General features: G+C 42.5%; 2 protein-coding genes across 4 annotated transcripts; one reads left to right on the forward strand and one right to left on the reverse strand.

Annotated features, from left to right (window-relative positions):
• Positions 1-110: 110 nt before the first annotated feature.
• On the forward strand, positions 111-4,722 carry REXO4 (RNA exonuclease 4). The gene is made up of 8 exons (XM_014873320.2): positions 111-525; positions 985-1,343; positions 1,612-1,764; positions 1,956-2,149; positions 2,541-2,629; positions 2,860-2,934; positions 3,199-3,273; positions 3,872-4,722. The coding sequence occupies exons 1-8, from the start codon at positions 331-333 to the stop codon at positions 3,974-3,976; spliced, it is 1,245 nt and encodes a 414-aa protein (XP_014728806.2). The 5' UTR covers positions 111-330; the 3' UTR covers positions 3,977-4,722.
• Positions 4,336-16,599, reverse strand: STKLD1 (serine/threonine kinase like domain containing 1). Of its 3 annotated transcripts, none has more exons than XM_014873319.2 (19): positions 16,508-16,599; positions 15,865-15,960; positions 15,358-15,402; positions 13,989-14,063; positions 13,277-13,381; positions 13,020-13,090; positions 12,333-12,448; positions 11,855-11,967; positions 11,598-11,758; positions 11,029-11,159; positions 10,323-10,406; positions 9,550-9,666; positions 8,869-9,003; positions 7,850-7,978; positions 6,890-7,027; positions 6,194-6,322; positions 5,795-5,932; positions 5,418-5,497; positions 4,336-4,626 (listed from the first exon to the last, which is right to left on the reverse strand). In XM_014873319.2, exons 1-19 carry the CDS (start codon positions 16,520-16,522, stop codon positions 4,564-4,566), a joined length of 1,941 nt encoding a protein of 646 aa, XP_014728805.2. In that variant the 5' UTR covers positions 16,523-16,599; the 3' UTR covers positions 4,336-4,563. The 3 variants fall into 3 exon arrangements, with proteins under 3 accessions (XP_014728805.2, XP_088033656.1, XP_088033657.1); XM_088177530.1 differs by lacking the exon at positions 16,508-16,599 and adding an exon at positions 16,352-16,434; XM_088177531.1 differs by lacking the exons at positions 13,989-14,063; positions 15,358-15,402; positions 15,865-15,960; positions 16,508-16,599 and having other exon boundaries at positions 13,223-13,381.
• Between the last annotated feature and the right edge of the window lie 38 nt (positions 16,600-16,637).

Consider the following 16,637-nt stretch of genomic DNA (forward strand, 5'->3'; position numbering starts at 1 on the left):
CAGCGGCAGCTGGAGCGCGGCCGTCCTTGCGCAATGTCCGCGGCTTCTCCAGAACGTGCGCCAGCCCCGGCGGGCCAAGGGGCGGCTCGGGGGCCATGTGGCCCTGGGGACACACCCGTGTGTTGGAGGGGTCACACCGCCATCCCCCAGCCCCGGAACCCTGGAACTGTCCTCCCCCCTCCCCGGCCCGGAACCCAAGTGCGGGCCGGCGTTCCCCGCCGGGGCGGTGCGGCGCTGTGCCGGTCCCCCTGCGGCAGCGCTGGGTTGGGACTCGCTGTGCCCTGATCCCCATCCCGGTCCTGATCCCGGGCCCACCCCGCTGACTCCCGCATGGCCAAGCAGAGTCCTGCGGAGCCGCAGGCGGCGAGGCCGAGCGGCGCGGCCCGCGGGAAGAGCAAGAAGAGGAGGAAGAAGAGGAAGGTCCTCGGGGAAGCCGCGGCCGCATCCAAAGGCCCCGGGGTGGCGGCTGTGGGTCCCCCCCGCAACCCCCAGGAGTTCTCCTCCAACTGGAAGGCGCTGCAGGAGGTGAGGGGGAGCGGGGGATGCGGCGGGAGACAGCCCCGGGGAGCTGGGACAGGGAGGCAGCGGGGCCGTGCTGGCAGTGCCTGGATGCAGCTCCACGCTGGAGTTAACTCGCAGCGAGGGCAGGGACACCTTCCACTGCCCCAGGCTGCTCCAAGCCCCGGCCAGCCTGGCCTTGGACACTGCCAGGGATCCAGGGGCAGCCACAGCTTCTCTGGCCAGCCTGTGCCAGGTTCTCAGCATCCTTACAGAGAAGAATTTCTTCCCGATATCCCATGTAACGCTGCTCTCTGGCAGCTTGAAGTCATTCCCTTTGTCCTGGCAGTTCAGGCTCTTGTGAACAGTCCCTCTCGCCCTTTCTTGAAGGCTCTTTTTAGGTGCTGGAAGGACACAATTAGGTCACTCTAAAGCCTTCTGTTTTCCAGGCTCCTTTCCTTTCTATTTTTTTTTTTTTAATTTTAGCTGCTGAAACAAAAGGCAAATAACTCCAACAAGCCCATCTCTACGGGTCAAACAGACACCAAAAAGAAGCTGCCACTCAAAGCAGCCAAAAGCCCAGAAGTCCCAGCAGTCAATGGGAACGGGAATGTGGTAAAGGCCAAATCCACAAATAAAATGGACAATGGTTCAGCTAAAGCCAGTTCTTCTTTGGCTAAGCCAATATCCAAAAGAGTTACAGCAAATAAGAACTTAAAAGGCACCAAAAGCAATGGGAAAAGCTGCAAAGAAAAAAAGAAAAACGGCATCGTTGTGAAGGACAAGGATGAGGTGAAACATAAGAGGATGAAAACTGAGGAACATGTGGAGCAGCAGCCCAAAGAGTGAGTATTTCAGGCAGCAGCCCTGGATGTGAATATTTATTTTGGGAGGAGCACAGAACTCAAAACAGCTTTACTTTTCCAGACTAAATTCTGAAATTCACATATTTTGCCCCTACTCCTCAGACACAACAAGAAATCTGCAGAGGTGCCAGTCACAGTTAATTTTCACAAGGTTTAGCTCTTGATTTAAAAAGTAAACATACTTTTTGTACAACAGCCACCAGATTGCTTTGAGACTGTTAAATGTAATTAAATCTGTTCTTCCCAGGGCTGACATCTGGTTTGATGACGTTGATCCAAAAGATATTGAAGCAGCAATAGGGCCTGAAGCAGCAAAAATTGCCAGAAGGAACATGGGACTTGAAACAGAGCAATCCCAGTCTGTGGAGCAGGTGCTGGTTAAGGAAGAGGCTTTTGATGGGTGAGTGACATTCCAGGGGGAAGGATGGCATCAGAGGTATCAGACTGGCTTCTGATAACTGATCTGCATGGTGAGCTGCCATCTCCCTGCTTCTGCTGCCAGGCTTTGCCCTCTTCAAATCAACATGTGAACCTTGTCAGCTCCAGCTGGGCCCTGCAGAGCTGTCCCCAAGCTGTCCCTTTGCCTTCCAGGCTGACTCGAGCTGTGGCCATGGACTGTGAGATGGTGGGGGTGGGCCCCAAGGGCGAGGACAGCATCGTGGCTCGGGTGTCCATCGTCAACCAGTTTGGGAAGTGTGTTTATGACAAGTACGTCAAGCCCACAGAGAAGGTGACAGACTACAGGACAGCTGTCAGTGGCATACGGCCTCAGAATATAAACACAGGTACCAGGGGTTTCCCCCAAAAGGTTTTTGAAAGAGGGAGAATTTGATGGATTGTCACAGCAGCCTCTTTGGCTGAGCTTGGATCAGTTTTTGAGACCTAATTTGGGAAAATAAAGTGCTGAGATTTAAGTTCAACTTAATGCTAAGAAAAATTGTGGGAAGAAGTGCTTTTATACAGTGATCACTAACGCCCTTAAAGGAATTAAATGGTTGAATAGGGTATAAAAAAATAATTTCCTTTTCATGCTGTGCTCTGTATGGAATTCTCTATGTTCTAGCAAGCCAGGATTCAGTGTACTTTACAATAACTACAGTCCTAAGGATACAGTTACTTCCCAGAAGAGATGCCCTGTTTGCTCATGGAAGGTGTTTTCTTGTGTGGCATTTTTAGGTGAAGACTTTAAAACTGTTCAGAAGGAGGTGGCTGAGATCTTGAAGGGCAGGATTTTAGTTGGCCACGCCTTACGGAATGATCTACAGGTACATTGAAACTTCAGTTTCTAATAAATCTTTCTGGATCAAGGGAACACACCTGAACTCCTGGAAACTGGTCCTGAATCCAGCCCCTGTCTGTATGAGCTGGGTTTGTCCTTTCATGGGTTTGAAGTGTCTCTTACAGTGGGTGGGAGGAAACACCAGGCAGCTGCACATTCAGCTCTGTAAAGTTTCATGCATAACACATTTTAGACTGAAAATGTGATTTCTTCTAGGTCCTACTTCTTGATCATCCTCAGAAGAAGATCAGGGACACACAGAGATACAAACCTTTCAAAGAGAGAGTCAAAGTAAGAGACTGCTGGGAAGGTGCTCAATTTACAGACTCCAGAGCTGCTGACTCACTCCTGTGCTTGCTTTTACCTGACCCTGCTCCTTCTTTCCTACCTATGCACACACAAATCTCAGAATTCATTAATTATTGCTGATATTTCACCAGCAGAAGCTAAGATGTGCTATTCTTTGAGGAACATACTGTTTTTATACAGACACCCATCTCTGTTATTTCAAGTCCTGTGAGTCAGCATGGTTTGTGATGTTTTTTCTGTCTCTAGAGTTCCAGTCCTTCCCTGAAGCTGCTCTGTGAGAGGCTGCTCAACATTCAGGTGCAGACAGCAGAGCACTGCTCGGTAGGTGCCTCCTCAGAACATCCAGTCCAAAATGCTCTTCCTTCATCCCAGTGAAACTCAGCAAGCTCTGCCTGGACAGCACCCAGAGATTGTCATTCTAAGCTTGCTCACTGTTTCCTCATTTCATAAGCTGCTTTTGCACAAATCCAACTCTGAATTCTTGTTATTTTAAAATTCCAGGGGAAAGGTAATGATCAAGATCTGTTTATCCTAAAAGCAGCATTCAACACTGCTGCACTGTGGCAGGAGGGATAAACAGTGGGAGAGGCTAAACCTGAACCTCAGCAGATCCTTTAATTTCAGTGGGCTAAAATTCAGGAGGATGGAAAAGAGGAATAAACTGGGGAAGCCAAACTGGGAGGGGAGTTCATAGATACTGTATCAAGAGAATTTTGTCATTATGACTTTCCAAGTCACAGTCAAAAATGCAGAGCCTTGGGGTGGGCCCTGGACTCTAAATACACCATTTATCCCTTTCATTAGGCACAGAGCCTAAATGTAAAAAGAGATCATGAAATGTTAATTGGAAGGATATAATTAAAATGATGGAAGATTTAGCTGCTTATCTCACATCCTTGTCTGGTCTGTTCTCTTTCAGATCCAGGATGCACAAGCAGCTATGAGACTTTACACCTTGGAGAAAAAGAAATGGGAGGCTGCTATTAGGAACAAAGCTAACAACAACAAAAAAAGTAAAACTTAAAAACGCTGGGTAGAATCTTCCAAGTGCAGCATTTGCTGGTTTGATGTCACATTCCAAATTTAGAGAGAAGTCAGAACTGACAGCAGCTACTTCATAAAATCAGTCCAAAGACAATGCTCCAATAACCTGGAAGTACAGGAATGCTGCTGCCAGCTGTGGATGCTCCCTGTGCCTGATGCCTGCTACTGTGTTCCAACAACCTTTGTAGCAAATGCCTGCAGTTGGGAAGAACTTCCATCAGTTAATTTCTTCAACAGAAATAGACACTGAATAAGGTCAAAAAATTTAAAATAAGATAAAAAATAAAAATAAGTTTAAAAAATTAAATTATGATAGATGAAGGAAGAAATTGTCATTGCTTTGTCAAAACTGAGGATTTCTTTATTTCAAGTATGTTGAGGTTCACAAAGTAAAGTCTACTACAAGGTGAATTCTTAATTATTGCTGTTAGTTACACAGTTGTGGTACCTAAACCAGCCATAAATACCTGTTTATATACTATCAATAGCCCAGTATTTTTTCTGGTGAGAAGAATCTTCTAATGGAGGATCCAGGCTTTTGTATCCAGCAGTGGCCAAGTCTTGTTCTTAGACAAAGCGTTTTTCCTTCCTCAGTTTCAAAAGTGTTGCATCCACCAGGGTGTGAATCTCCTAGAGGGAAATGTGAGAATTGTCACACAGAAGATGACCTTGTTGCTCCACTTATTTTTGTATTCATTTATTAATAAAAACAATGTGTCTAACATAGCTCTTTGAAGTGGCTGCTGTTGTTATAACAGGAGAGGGAGCTTTCTCCCCTTCTGTAATTGTTTTTTTCTGTGCTACCTTGTGGCTGCAGTGTTCATTGAGGGGTGCAGGCAATGCCTGCAGGAGAACCTGGAGAACAGATTGTAACTGTCTTTGAAAACAATTCTGTAAATACATAACTAAAATCAGCAAAATTAATACTAACCAGTTTTATTGGCTTGATGAACAAACCTAATTATTGGTTTCTTGCCAGCAATCAATTGCAAAAGAAATATTAGTGTAACATATTAAATAGCTCTGATAACTTTGCTGGTTTTTCCTTTTTTTTTCAGTGTGGCTACTTGGTGAAAGTAATCAGAAAGTTTTTGTTGTTTTTTTATTTTTTAACGATGCCACTTCCAAACCAAAAATAAATTGGATGTAATGTACTTACAGCCTTATTCCTGTAAACTTTAGTCTGGTTTATCATGAGGACTGTAGTAAATTAATGTAATGTTGCAAGAGACCAGAGCATACTTTTTTAAAAAATTTCAGCATTAACAGCAACAAGAAAAACAACTTTCAACCACTAGTTAGAACTATCCTTACAAACTCACTCTTCATTCCACATGCAGCTAATTCTCTAAATTCCTGCACTATCCCTCACCAGAAATAATATACCAATATACTTCATTATCACAGAGTCTTCTCCATACCGTGCTAAATGGAAACTGGAGTTTTATTTCAGACAGCAGCTTTTCCATTTTCTGAGACCTCATATCCAGCATAACCTCATCTGCAGTGCCAATGAACAAGAAAATTTATGGTTATAGCACAACTGCCAGTGGACTAGGAGCTAAAGGAGCACAGGAGAGGACAGAGCTACACAAAGAGTAGGCAAGATAAAATCAAGTTAAAATGTTTTACTATCAGAGTGGTATTTGCTTGGAACAAGTGGAGTGAATTCTCAGGAGGATGAATTGAACTTTCTCAGGTACAAAGTCAGTCTTTCCTGAGAGCTGCTGTTGAGGTTTGACTGATTTTGGGGTTGGGAGAGAGAAGGAGACTCAAGTAGCAGCAGCAGCCATCTCACCATACTGAACCATCTCGTTCATCAGCAGGCACAGAGCTTCTGCCACCCCTGGCTGGTCGAAGTGAAGGTGATACTCCTCTCTGATCAGCTCTACTCCACTGCCTTTTGAGTCCAGCAGAATTGCCAGAGCTGCAGTTTCTGCAAGGAAGACAAACATTGGAGCTGCAGACTGCAGGATCTGCTTCCCATCCCCTCACCAGCTGGCACATGTCACATTTTCAGGAATTTGTGCCCATTATTTTCAGTCTTCCTAAAAACTATTCTGAAGCATATTTGGGAACGAGTAGAAGACCAAATATGCACCTGGCACAGTTATGCAGGGCAGAAGTGCTTTAATGATTGTTTTCATGTTGATTTAGCTGATTGGTAATTAATGAAAGCAGAACTGCTGAATGTTACCTGAGAGCCTCACAAGGCTGGCTAATGCCAGGCAGCCATTCTTCACCAGCACTGCTCTTTTTGGGTTCATCCTGAGTGCATCCAGCAAAAGTGCTGCTATGGGCTCATAGTCACTGTCAGTTAAACAACCTTTAAAGAAAATAAACAAAACACACAGAAAAGCCCAAAATTTCAATATCCTCCAGGCCAAAGGAATAAAGAATCTTGAATACTCAACTTATATTGCCGATAAGGAATAGAAATGAGATTGCTGAGGGTGTTTTGCTTAGCTTCTCCTAGTGGAACAATAGCACAGGGGCAGGCAGTAGGTAAATGTGCCAATATTCTTGTATGGGGAAGAAATAAGACAGAGTAGTACTGCAAGGATAGGTTCCTTAGAGCAAATGATAATGAAAGATTATTTCTTTAACATGAAATACTGTTCCAAATCAACCAAGCAAATTAGCTGCCCACCAGTGGAGTCCCCATCAGCAGTATCTGGTGATTTAATTGCTGCAGCTCATCAAAAATGGCTTCATTAGGGAGTCACAGAGCGAGTGCAGGGAAGAATGGCCAAGAGAGGATGCAAGTTCCCAACTCTGCTGCCATCTGCAGAGCCTCCTCCAGCCAAGCAGCCTGGACTGCAGGATCACCACTGACACACAGACATCCCAGCCTTTTCCATGCCCAGGGCACAGGGAGACTGGGAACACACACCTTGGAGAGCCAGTGCCCACAGAGCTGAGCAGGCACACTCTGCAACGACTCCATTCTGGAGGTGGCTCTGAAGCACTGCAGAGGTGACAGGGACAGCACTTTCCAGCACTGCTTGGTCTGCATAGTTCTCTGAATTACCTTAACAGAAAGGAAATGCACCAGGCAGAGTTATTTAATGAAGTAATGATATCATTGTATGTCAAATCATACCAGTAAAGCTTTAATGGGAGTTGGCATTGGAATAATGCAACATTGTTTTAGTCTGGAGGGCAGCAGAGGGAAGGAATAAAAAATGTACAGAACCAAAGCAAGTGCTACAGGACTAATAAATAATTCTGTTTATTGGAGAAAGCTGAACTTCTGCAGGAACTAGTGTTCTTTGTCATTTAAATTATGCATAGGGATCACAGCAAGAAACCTCCAGAAATAACCACAGTTTTGACAGAATCCGGGCTGCAGGATGGAGATTCAGCTGTCCCATAAATCCAACGGGTAATTTGCTGCACAGAGGGAATAAAACACACCAAGTGCAACTGGGCACAGTCTGTGCTTCCAGCCTTCCATGATCAGAACACCACACATCTCTACAAGAACACATGACAGAAACAAATCAGTAAATATAAAATCAGGTCACATCTTGGCCTGAACGGCTCCAATTTGACACCTTATCACATAAAGGGTTGCTCAAAAACTCTGCATTCATTTTTATTTTTATCTAATTTAACTGCTGGATCACAAAGTGACTGTAGCAGTGCTGTGGAAACAACCCTTCAGAATCACAAAATCAGATTGGTTTGGGTCGGGAAGAATCTTAAAGATCATCTCATTCCAACTCCCTGGAATAAGAATGGGAAAAAAATCCAATCCCAGCGACAGGAATGTCTGAACTCAATTAGGCTCAATACCTGCTGCCCTTCAGTCACATGAGTGCAGGCACAATACTCTCAGTGTTCCACTTACCACTCACAGCCAAGCTCCAGAGAACAGCACAGCAAGAGAAGCAGATCTTGTCATTATGAAGAAAACGTCTTAAAATTGACAGAAGGTCTGGAATGATTCCAACTTTCCTTAGGTTCTCCGCAGCCACTTCTGAAAACCACAGAAATTCTATAGAATTTGATATTTTTGTCCCACTCACTGGCCTCGAAACAGGCAGCACTAACCGTGTTTAAACTGAGATAACAGACCGGTAATTGGAGCCCATCAGCTGGACAAAAGGAAGCAAGGGAACAAACCGAATTCTTTAACAAAATGCACTTTATACAGCTGATCCTTTCAAATGGATGCCTGGCCATCCTTCTTCCTCCCAGACTTGGAATTCACAGAGCAGGAAAGGAACTGAGAGGGTGTAAATTACAAGTTTTCACCTGTTTCCATTTTAGCGATTCAAGCTAAGCTTCAGAATTAGGAAACACTGGATAAAAATAGTTTGGTCTTAGACATGATTCTTTGTAACAAATTTTTTGAAGATTTCCCCCTTGCTGCTAAATCCTACCGTAACCATTTCTGAAAACAGTCTTTGATGACTGTTGAAATGACATTGAAAACAACTAAAAATGCTATAAATATTTAGCAGTTATAAGTTCAGAAGAAAAGAAAACAAAGTAGAGAAGTTAGGGAGAATGGTTTCAATTCATCATTGCACAGCCTAAAATAGAATTCAGGTTTTATGCCCTCGTTTTCTCAAGCACTACTATTTGCAGAGTTTGTACTTGTTTCCAAACCAAAAGGAAATACAGAATTATATCTATAAGAGTGGTCCTGTAAATCTCTGAAGCTTCAGCATTTTATCTTAAACTTTCAGGGGTGTTATCAATATCTAGCCAATCTTACCAATATTGCCACTATTAAATTATTAATTACCCACAGACATCCACACCTCTCAGTGAAGTCACAAGTTCTGCATTGTATCTTGGATTTGTTCCAAAAAGTAAAAATAAATTATTAATATTCCTCAAAGAATGAGCAAGGTGACCCACCACTGGCTGAAACCATCATCAATAATGTGCAGATCATTGAAAGGAACTCTTCATTTTCAGAATGTTTTCTCACTGTGTGTAACAGGCAGCTGGCCACACTCTCATCCAGGGCCATCATCACCCCCTGTTCCAGAGCTGTCACCACAAACATTGGAATAGAACATTTCAGTGGTTTTGAATGAAATCTGAACCCCCCTGCCCTGCAATCAGTATAGTAAAACATTCAATTCACAGCATTTCTTCATATCAAATAAGCAAAAGTTACTTTAAACTTTCATTGTCTGAAACTCAATTCTTAGTATTTTTAAGCTCGTATCATCAGGAGGTTTTGGGGTAAACTGGCATGAAAGTGACAGTAGGGACCATACAAAAAACCCAAAACCACCTTTATTATTTAAAATTTAAACAGTAAAATAATCAGAGTCTTATTTATGCCCTCTAGCAACACTCTACACAAGATGAAAACAAACTTGGTTGGACAAGATCAGCACCTATACTGAAAATTAACTCTTAACACAGAATTCCTGTATGCCAGTCCTGAAGGAGGGCCATGAGAATTCAGAAAGCTGCTTAACTTCCTTTAGCTCTTTGAATTCATCCCCTAAAATTGTTAACTGAGCAGATAATGGGTTCAGTAAGCTTTACAAGACCCAGCAGAAGGAGGATATTTTAAAATTGTACCTTGACTAAGAATTTCAAGCAATAAAGTGCAGCCTTCTACTTGTAAATCCAGAGAATCTATGTGAGTCTTCATGGCAAGAGTGATCACTTCTGTGCATGTCAGCAGATAGGGGAATGCTGTGGGGGGAAAGAAATTTTTTTGAGAAAAGGTTCTTGAATCCAAGAGAACAAAACAGAGTGAATTGTTTTAATCTGTGTGGGAAATGGCTCCTATCAATTAAAGCTGAGAATAACCCTGAGTTTTAACATCATAGGCCAATGCCAGCATTAAAATGTTGTCAAAGGACAGGGCATTTTATAACTGGTTTAACACAGTGCTTTGAATTATTAACCTTCATCTGAAAGCTTCTTTTGAAAAATGTGCAGTTTCTGGGAGAAACTACACAGCTTTACCAGATACACAGGAATTAGCCATTTGTAGCTTCCTTTTGCTCTGCCAGCCTTGCAGCCCCAGGAATTACCCCCAGGTCATCCCAGGACTTGTGGACATTACCTTCCTCAATTTTTTATCTTCCTCAGTTTGTTGCCAATTCAAATTTCAAATATATTTTTTTCTCCAGTGCCCATTTTTCTTATCCAGTAGAGCCCCTCTGCTGGTTAACAAAAGCATGGACAGAACAAGTACAAACACAATCCCATCAGCTACTGGAGAAATAGGAAGAGAGCAATTTCATTCTCATTTATGGACATTAGAAATGTTTTCCTCTTCCTATTGTCTCAAAATGTAAGGAAGGAGGAGAATAAATAAATCAATTGATCAAATAATGCCTTACCACTTCCATCCTTTACAAAACTGGCAAGGTGCTGAATGCCTTTAGCCTGGACTTCTTCAACATCCCAGGAAGCCTGCATGAATTCTGAGAAACCAAGGAAATTCTTCCAACCATTCCACACGAACACACAAAGCACTCAAATTGCCTCTGTTTTGTGCAACATGTGAATTCAAATGAATGAAAATAATGAAATTTGGGATTGTTGAAGAGAAAAACTTTTCTCCCTAACTCATTAAACACTTCAGTATTACAGTGTGTTATGACTCACAATGTATTTGACATATATATATATTTTTGGGGACCTGTTGGAATATTAAATCAGAGCAGGGATAGGAGCTTTAAATGCATTATTCCAATAGACTTTTCAGATTAAAATAACATCTTCCTTACTTAGAAGGAAAATAGTGGAGCAGATCTTTTGTGGCATAAATTAACAAACATGTTACAATGCAAACAAAATAAGTGAAGCTCCCAAATTTTCTGAGGAATGATCTCTGACCCTGTTTAACTTTTGCAGTAGGAATGCCTGAGAATCTTAGGAATTTAGAGAAAAATCTGCATATTGAACCTTGCTCCAAAGAGTATCCCATTGTATTTCAGGTAAAATGAGTGTGCAAGAATTTATTTCCATGTAGAATACATCCTGACTGGAAGGGTCTATTTCCTATGAAAATCACCTTTCCATTAATCTCATTCTCCTTATTACCTAGAACACTTTCAACTCCTCCCAGAAAGAGCAAATCTGTTATTGTGGGAGACAGAGACTTCTTCAGTTTTATTAAGGTGTCACCAGCAAAAGTCAGGCATTTCCCAATAAATGGAAGAGTGACCAGATCCCTAGAATTTTGAGAGATAAAAGTAGCACCAGTGAGTTAGAACTGGTAAGAAAAGAAAAAAACTACAAGCATTGTTCCATTTTGATATTAAAATAATCTAATCTTACTTCTAGACTAGATTATTTTTGTCAGGACTTAAACAATTTACTTCAGAACAGCTCAAGAAAGAGCTCATATTGCACAAGCCATGCTTAAATGTCAAGTTCAGCCTCATAAAACTGTGTATAACATGAATTTATATTATAACTGCAAAAAGGGACTCCTGTGCATTTCAGTGTCCACTCTGAATGAACATCAAGTCTTTAATAACTCAGTTTGTGGAGGCAGGAGGATAAGCAGTGTTAACTCAACCCTTTCCAACAGCAGTTAACATTCCTAATTTGTTGAGGTAGGAGAGTTTTAGGATCAAATTAATCAAGGGAAGGCAGCCAGAACTCACCTTGCTGTGGGTCTCCTGCTGGGCTCAATCTGTAGCATCATCAATAAAATTGGAAAGAAAGGCAAATAGCTGCTTTCTCCATCCTGCATCAGGGTCAGGACTCCCACAAGGCAGCTGCTGTCCCCTCTGATGTCCTGCAGTAAGGAATTTATCTCTTCTGCCTGGGGAGAACACAGTGTCAGAGAGCTCTCACACACTCACAGGCATCCTGATGAGCCCAGGACCCTTTAAATCCCTAATAAATCACCCTTACACACATTCAGAACAAAGCAGCTCAGCATATCAAGGAGGACACAGCCCAGAGACCAGATGTCAGATTTCTCAGTGAAAGAAAATCCAAATGTTTCTGGAGCCATCCAAGCCTTGCTTTCTGCAGAAACAGGAATCACATGGTGACATTGTTGACATTGGGCTTCCAAAAATTACAAACCACACTGTAACTAATGAACATTTTTCTAAGATGTTCCTGAGGACAAAGCTAAAAAGGATTACAACTGTATTGATTGCAGAAATTTACACACATCTACATTTTTCACTTGTGAACACAACTAATGCTGCTGACAGCTGCCTATGAAAATCCTATTTAGAAGACAAATAGTTTAATACAGAGAAAGAAGAGGGAAGATAACTTTCTCCTTTTTCCTAATTTTTCTCTGAGGACTAAAAACATCCACCACAACTGAAATCTTTTGAAAATACAGTAGGAAAGTAAAAAATAGCAAAACAAACATCTACCTTCTTCCACTCTTATTTTCCATTTCAGCTCATCTTTCATAAGTGTTTCAGTACTGAAGTCACTCAGCATGAAGGATGCTTCACCAGTCACAAGGATGTTTGATGGCTTGAGATTTCTGCATCACAAATATTTTCTGTCAGCCTGTGAAATTAGAGTCTAATGACATATAATTACAAATTCCCAGCTTCTTTAGCCCTCAGAAGGATTGGGTTGGTTTTTTAAGGGAAATTGGTTTGGACATTTTTTGGTTTTGTTGGGTTTTTTTTTTTATATACAGGTGATAATTAACCAAAATACAATTATTTTCCTCTCTAAATGCTTTAAAATTTGTGCTTGGGACACAAATTGATCTGAGCACGGAATGCAAGAGTTGTCTCATTCAGATACACAAGCTTTGTCCACCATAGCCTCTAAAATGAGACCATTTACATAGATGGACAATTTTTTAAATATTCAAAAAAACCACCAAGAGATAATACCTCAGTCAAATGAGTATTCCAGACAAAACTCAGGAAGAAGGCAACTTTGGAAGTTAAAAAAAAAAAAAAAATAATCTAAAGTCTGGAATTTCTACCCCCTGCTTCTCCTTTTGGAAGAGTAAAATTCCCTGCCTCTGAGCACTGTGCTGAACCAACACTGCAAAGAACAAGGGCCTGTCAGACAAAGAGAATGAGATTTCTGCTCACCTGTGCCAAATATTTTGTTTGTGTATGTAAAACAAAGCATCCACCATCTGTCCCAGGAACTTCTGAACCACCTGTGGAGGGAAACAGACATGAAAGTATAACACAAACAGAAGAATTTTCAAATATCTTTCAGAAGTGAGTTTCCAAAACCACCCTCCTGTGCTTTGAAGGTTTTAGAGAGGATTTTCAGAAAGAAGGAATACCATAAAAGCAACAAGTCTCTCGGTTCAAACAGGTGCCTCTTCTGTACTTTTTACCGTGTTTGTTATCTTTTCTGATTTCTGCCTCTTTTCCTTGATTAGAGCTGAAAGATCTCCTTGGCCTGAGTGTTGCATAACCAGGCAGAGGAACAGAGATGAGACCTGCAATAAAACATTGCACCAAAATTGCTGAATTGTTTGCAGGTAAGAAAGGCAAAACCAAACTGGTGGGTGTGATGTTCACAGTACAAAAAGGTTCTGAGATTATTATTCTCTCACAGAAGAGACAATATTTAATTTCTTTCATTAAAAATACAGCATGCTCATTGTTTTAGCAAATAAAACAAACCACCACTATCAAGCATCTTATCTGAAGCTGTATAGGATGATTCAAATCAATTATACATCCATAAAATCATCAAAGATTCTGTCCAAGCACTGAAGAAAATCTGCAAATAAATAAGTCAGGGCTTTCAGCTTCTTAGGGTCCCCTATAAAAGGGTTTTCATGCAGGCATGAAAATCAGATCTGCACACTAATTCCCATCAGAATCTGGGAGTCTGCCATGTGATGGACTCCAATCCATACATATTCACAGCTTTTTAGTGTGTGTATTCAGGAGCCAAGAAAGAAAATCAGGCTTGTTTCAAATCAAAAAACCTTTTTTAGCTTCTCACCCAATGACCCCAAATTTAAACCTGTGAATATGCTCATGTGCTTAGAACATAAACCACACATTCCAGTTTAACCAATCCTGTTCCTTTCTCACCTCCTTATTCCAAGTCACAAACAATTCCTTGTAAGTACAGATGTTAGAATGGTGGAGTTTTAGCAAATCCATTGCCTGCACAGAATAAAAAAGATAAAATATAGAGAGCTTTCCATAGCTACACAGTCCTTCCCTTTAACAGGACCTTAAATAACACTCAAAGCCAGTTCCTCACTTGTTCATGTCACATTTCTGATCAAACTCTTCCAAAGTGCCAGCTCTGTTAAATATTTGCATACACCAATGAGGAAAGAAGGAAAATATTTCACCCATACTCTACTCACTGCTGCAATGGCCTTGTGAGATTCAAAGATATAAACTGATCCACAGGGAGATGATGTGTGAACCACCTCCTTCTTCAGTTCCTAACTGCCAAACCTGAAAACATTTCTTAGAATATAAGTCAGGATGACATTTCAAATGCAGCCATTATTTCCTGTAACCTCCATGCAAGCTTGAAATTCAGCAAATATAATGGCACAGGAGATTTTTATCTCCTTGAAGGTGGTTTCCGTGCAGGGCTCTAACAAATCCTACTCAGCAAATTTGCTGATTATGTGGGAGATGAAAAGAATTCAGGTTACTCTCCTCTAGTTGTGTTTGTGGCTGTACAGGCACAACAGAAAAACTAAAAGGAGCCATGCTCCCAGATGGCAAAACTGTATTTATTGAATAGATGTATTTCAACAGAAAAATTGGTTCAAGTTTTACTGGTAATGCCATATTTAGTACAGAAAGAGGTCACTCCTCTGACCAGGATACAACATCTGCACAGAGATTTATTCTCCTTTTCCAACTCCAGATTCTGTGCATACTGGGCACTGGGAGACTCATTCATCATGTGCTATTCCACATACTTTACTGAAGCAATTTTTGGTATTTTAAGAGTATTTCTGATGTTTCTTACTCACAGCATGACAAAAAGTTTGCACCAAAAGAAAAGAGTACAACAAAAGGAGAAAAATCATTCACTTTAAAAAAGTCCAACTCTGAGAAACGAGCATATGATAAAATATGTTATCTAAACATCAAGTTATTAATAATAAACTACAAACAGACCTAGGTTCTCCTCCAGCTTAAAACCAAAAGGATCAGTTTTGTTCTTTGGCTTCACAAAACAAATTAAAATTCTAAGGAAGAACTATCCTCTGAGATGAGCTGTCCATTTGAATTTACATATATAAAAATAACAACAATTAATACAAAACCCTGGCCTGAGCCCAAGCAGAGGGCAGAGATCACACCCCACAAATAGCCCTACCTGATTTTCTTATTATTTACTCAGCTAATCCTTGTAGATAAAAGACTTGGGTCTATCAAGACTTTGGTCTTTGTAAGTGAAATAGTAAAGAAAAGACTGCACCAATACCTCCTTCAAGGCCACATTTGCTTGGTGTTGGTCAATGCATTCAACCTGCACCAAACAAAAGACAGGGATGAGACTGGAACAGAAACACCAGGGAGCTTTGAGCCACAGCACTCCTATCAAGGTGACTGGACTGCAAATGACATAAATTTTCAATGATAGGTCAAATGTCTAATGTTTGGGGCGGTTTTGGTGTCAGGAGATGGGTAAAACAGAACTGAAAATAGGTGTGTGACAGAGTGTTTCTGCACTGTGCAGGGCAGCAGTGAGCTGAGGTGAGAGAACATGGAGGGGACCTAAATAGGCTGCTGCCCTTTCCCCACTTTGAGCCTCAACATTCCAGTAAACTCATCTGAATCTCCCATTTTCCCAAAAAGCAGCACAGTAACGAGCAAGCCCACTCTGACCCAGCAGCTGAGCTGCCCAGCACGGGTCTCTTGCTACTGTCGTGATACCCCTGGAGATAACAAACATGCCAAGCTCTTGTTTTCATAGCAACCACCTGCTCACCTGCTTTATTGCATATTTCTTCTGGGCACCCCGGTCTGTTTCCAGCTGAGCTGTCAGCATTGTGCCCAATGCCCCGGGCTGGAGCTGCTCCAGCACCTGCAGGGCACAGGACACACCCAGAGCACCTGCTCAGCTAGGGCACAACAACTGAGGCAAAAAAACCCTTTCAGTTTGCTTTTCCATAGAAACCTTCCACACAGGGAACACCTTGCAGCTCCCCATGGCAGGATTAGGGACACCCCCACCTTCACCACAACTCCTGAGAGGAACTCAGGCCTTCCCTTCCCTCCTCTTCAGGACACTCCCCTGCTGAAAACACCCCCAGGATCATCCACACCCGGTCCAGGACCACATAACCCCCCCAGAGCCGCTCAATCCCCATCTCCTATGACCGTGTGCTGCTCCCAGGGGCACCCACACCATTCCCAGGGCCATGTACCCCACACAGACCCCTCCAGCACCACTCAAAACACTCAGAGCCACTTACACCATGTCCCCAAGGGAAGCCACAGACCCTGCCCTGGTCACAGACCCCTCCTCAGGGCCATGGACCCCACACAGACCCCTCCAGCACCACCTACACCCCCACAACGCTACAGCCGCCCACTTATTGCCGGGTAGAGCTTGAGCCTGGGGGCAGCACCTCATATTTTTCCATGGCGGGGACACAGCCCGGGACTGCAGGGCCGCAGCCCTGAGGGTGTGAGACGCCCCCCACCCACACAAGAATGTGGCGGGGGGGGGGCGCGGCCCCTTTAAGAGCGCCTGGGGGC

This window comes from Sturnus vulgaris, chromosome 22, assembly GCF_052056855.1.
Source record: "Sturnus vulgaris isolate bStuVul1 chromosome 22, bStuVul1.hap1, whole genome shotgun sequence".
NCBI classification, from domain to species: Eukaryota; Metazoa; Chordata; class Aves; order Passeriformes; family Sturnidae; genus Sturnus; species Sturnus vulgaris.